Below are 2,863 nucleotides of genomic sequence, written 5' to 3' on the forward strand. Positions count from 1 at the left end.
TGCTATGGTGTCTCTAAGGGACATCACAGTAGACTGGAACAAAAAGCCAAAACCTGTCTCACCCAACTGCTTCAGCTGGGAGAAGATCAGTGTTGGAATCAATTCCCCTTTCATGAAGGAATTAGAGTTCTTATGTCATTTTCTTTGATCAAACAGTTGTCAGCCTTGTTAGGAATTTATGCCATTCATCCAATGATGCATCAATGGAGTAGAGATAGGATGTCAATGGCTCAAAAAAGGTGCATGATGCAGGTGTCAAGATTTATTCTTGTCAACTGCATTACAGAGGAGATGACAGCTGAGAACATTGCATTCAACAGAGTTCTTGTACCACACATCAAAGCCAATTACCAGTCAGAGAAGGAAAATGGCTTCAAAAGAGTGTTTGATGATAATGAATATTCCCAATTCAGTTATGTATTCTCTGAAAATGGAATGTGGAAAGATGCAGAGTATCTTGAATATCAGATAGTAGAAATGAGGATGGAGGAGCAGGGGATGAACCATCCATCAACACTGACCAGCATGTCAAATCTTGCAAGTACCTATTCAGGCCAAGGAAAATATGAGGAGGCTGGGGAGCTGAAGCTGAAAGTCCTGGATCTGTGTACAAGGGTGTTGGGACCAGAACATCTAGATACCTTGACCAGCATGGCAAATCTTGCAGTCACATATTCAGACCAAGGAAAATATGAGGAGGCTAGGAAGCTGCAGCTGAAAGTCTTGGATCTGCGTACAAGGGTGTTGGGGCCAGAACATCCAGGTACCTTGACCAGCATGGCAAATCTTGCAGTAGCATATTGCATATCAAGGAAAATATAGGAGGCTGAGGAGCTGGAGCTGAAAGTCCTGGATCTGCATACAAGAGTGTTGGGGCCAGAACATCCAGATACATTGACCAGCATGGCAAATCTTGCAGTAGCATATTGCAAACAAGGAAAATATGAGGAGGCTGGGAAGCTGCAGCTGAAGGTCTTGGATCTGCGTACAAGGCTGTTGGGGCCAGAACATCCAGATACATTGACTAGCATGGCAGATCTTGCAAGTACCTATTCAGACCAAGGAAAACATGAGGAGGTTGGGAAGCTGCAGCTGAAAGTCTTGGATCTGCGTACAAGGCTGTTGGGGCCAGAACATCCAGATACCTTAAATAGCATGGCAGATTGTGCAAATACCTATTCAGACCAAGGAAAACATGAGGAAGCTGAGAAGCTGCAGCTGAAAGTCTTGGATCTGTGTGCAAGGGTGTTGGGGGCAAAACATCCAGATACATTGACTACCATGAATAATCTTGCAGTTGCATATTCAGAGCAAGGAAAACATGAGGAGGCTGGGGAGCTACAGCTGAAAGTCTTGGATCTCCGTACAAGGGTGTTGGGGCCACAACATCCAGATACATTGACTAGCATGGCAAATCTTGCAGTTACATATTCACACCAAGGAGAATATGAGGAAGCTGGGGACCTGGCGCTGAAAGTCTTGGACCTGCGTAAAAAGGTGCTGGGGCCAGAACATCCAAATACCTTGAACAGTATGAATAATCTTGCTGTCACATATTCAGACCAAGGAAAATATGAGGAAGCTGTGGAGCTGACGCTGAAAGTCCTGGATCTGCATACAAGAGTGTTGGGGCCAGAACATCCATCAACATTGACCAGCATGACAAATCTTGCAAGAGCATATTGCAAACAAGGAAATTATGAGGAGGCTAGGGTGTTGCAGGTACAGGTTCTGAATATGCATACAAGGGTGTCAGGGCTAGAACATCCAGATACTTTGGCCAGCATGGCAAATCTTGCAGCAACATATTTAGAGCAAGGAAAATATGAAGAGGCTGAAGCACTGGGGCTGAAGTCTCTGGATCTGTGTAAATAATCTTTTAACAGTCCTGTTATAGTACCTCTATTTATTCCCTATCGTTCCATTACTCTAAGGTTCACTTAGATCATTTACATTGTATTTTCTATTTTGTGATTCTCAATAGCGTGTAGGACATGTAGTTGTAGCACACTAATATACCCCGAATCCAGTTCTTGAATGTGTTAGCAACATGTTAAATGTTTGCAGTATAGGCGATTGACAAACAGAACCTAACAAACAAACATATTCAAGCACGTTGAACAAAGACAAACAAGGACAGAACATTCTTGAACATTCTTCTAAGTTCTTCTAGGTTCTGGAACTAAGTACTTTAGGTATATAACATGTCAGTAAAGCTACAGAAATCATACTCACTTTAGCCCACATTTGTCTGAACTTAAGATCTTGAATAAAAGACTTAGTTAGCTGTTTTAAGTACTTGATAAAGCATTTGAGGAGGTCTTTACCTTCCCCGGTATAATCCATATGGAATCCATGTGGAATCCATGGAATCCATGAAGAATTCCATATGGAATCCATGGAATCAATGTTGGCTGAGGACACAGCCAGTTTCTGATTCCATGGACATCATGGATTCCATATGGAATGATGCTGGAATGGTCATGGAATGATTAATTCCATATGGACTCCAACACCATTCCATATGGATTCCATCAGATTCCATATGGAATGCAGGCATATCCACATGGATTCCATGGAGCAGTCCATATGGATTCCATGGAATGGAATTAATGACTATTATACCATTAGAATACATTGTCCTTACTATAAGTAAGTAAAATAAATTTTTTTACATCTCGAGGAATTGAACTCTCGACCTCGTGAATGTAAGCAGCGCTCAAGCCGACTGAGCCATGAAGGCATTATTATATGAGAAACTAAAGGTATGTATATACCGCTTTTAGGCACGTGCCGCGTCAAACGTGACAGCTGTGGCTGAAGCGTTGCCACGTCGTTCTTTCCTTCCTACCACCACCATCAC

The 2,863-nt window shown here is 42.5% G+C and overlaps 1 protein-coding gene across 1 annotated transcript in view; it reads right to left on the reverse strand.

Annotated features, from left to right (window-relative positions):
• Nucleotides 1–2,107: 2,107 nt before the first annotated feature.
• Nucleotides 2,108–2,863, reverse strand: part of LACBIDRAFT_333485 (uncharacterized protein) — a gene marked incomplete at both ends in the record, with an annotated part of 1,920 nt that continues 1,164 nt past the window's right edge. The window contains 4 exons of the mRNA XM_001888113.1: nucleotides 2,108–2,182; nucleotides 2,236–2,256; nucleotides 2,328–2,472; nucleotides 2,517–2,616. Coding sequence (XP_001888148.1) covers nucleotides 2,108–2,182; nucleotides 2,236–2,256; nucleotides 2,328–2,472; nucleotides 2,517–2,616 — 341 coding nt within the window. The remainder of the gene's footprint in view (nucleotides 2,183–2,235; nucleotides 2,257–2,327; nucleotides 2,473–2,516; nucleotides 2,617–2,863) is intronic.

The sequence above is a fragment of the Laccaria bicolor genome, genomic scaffold (assembly GCF_000143565.1).
Source record: "Laccaria bicolor S238N-H82 LACBIscaffold_51 genomic scaffold, whole genome shotgun sequence".
NCBI lineage: Eukaryota > Fungi > Basidiomycota > Agaricomycetes > Agaricales > Hydnangiaceae > Laccaria > Laccaria bicolor.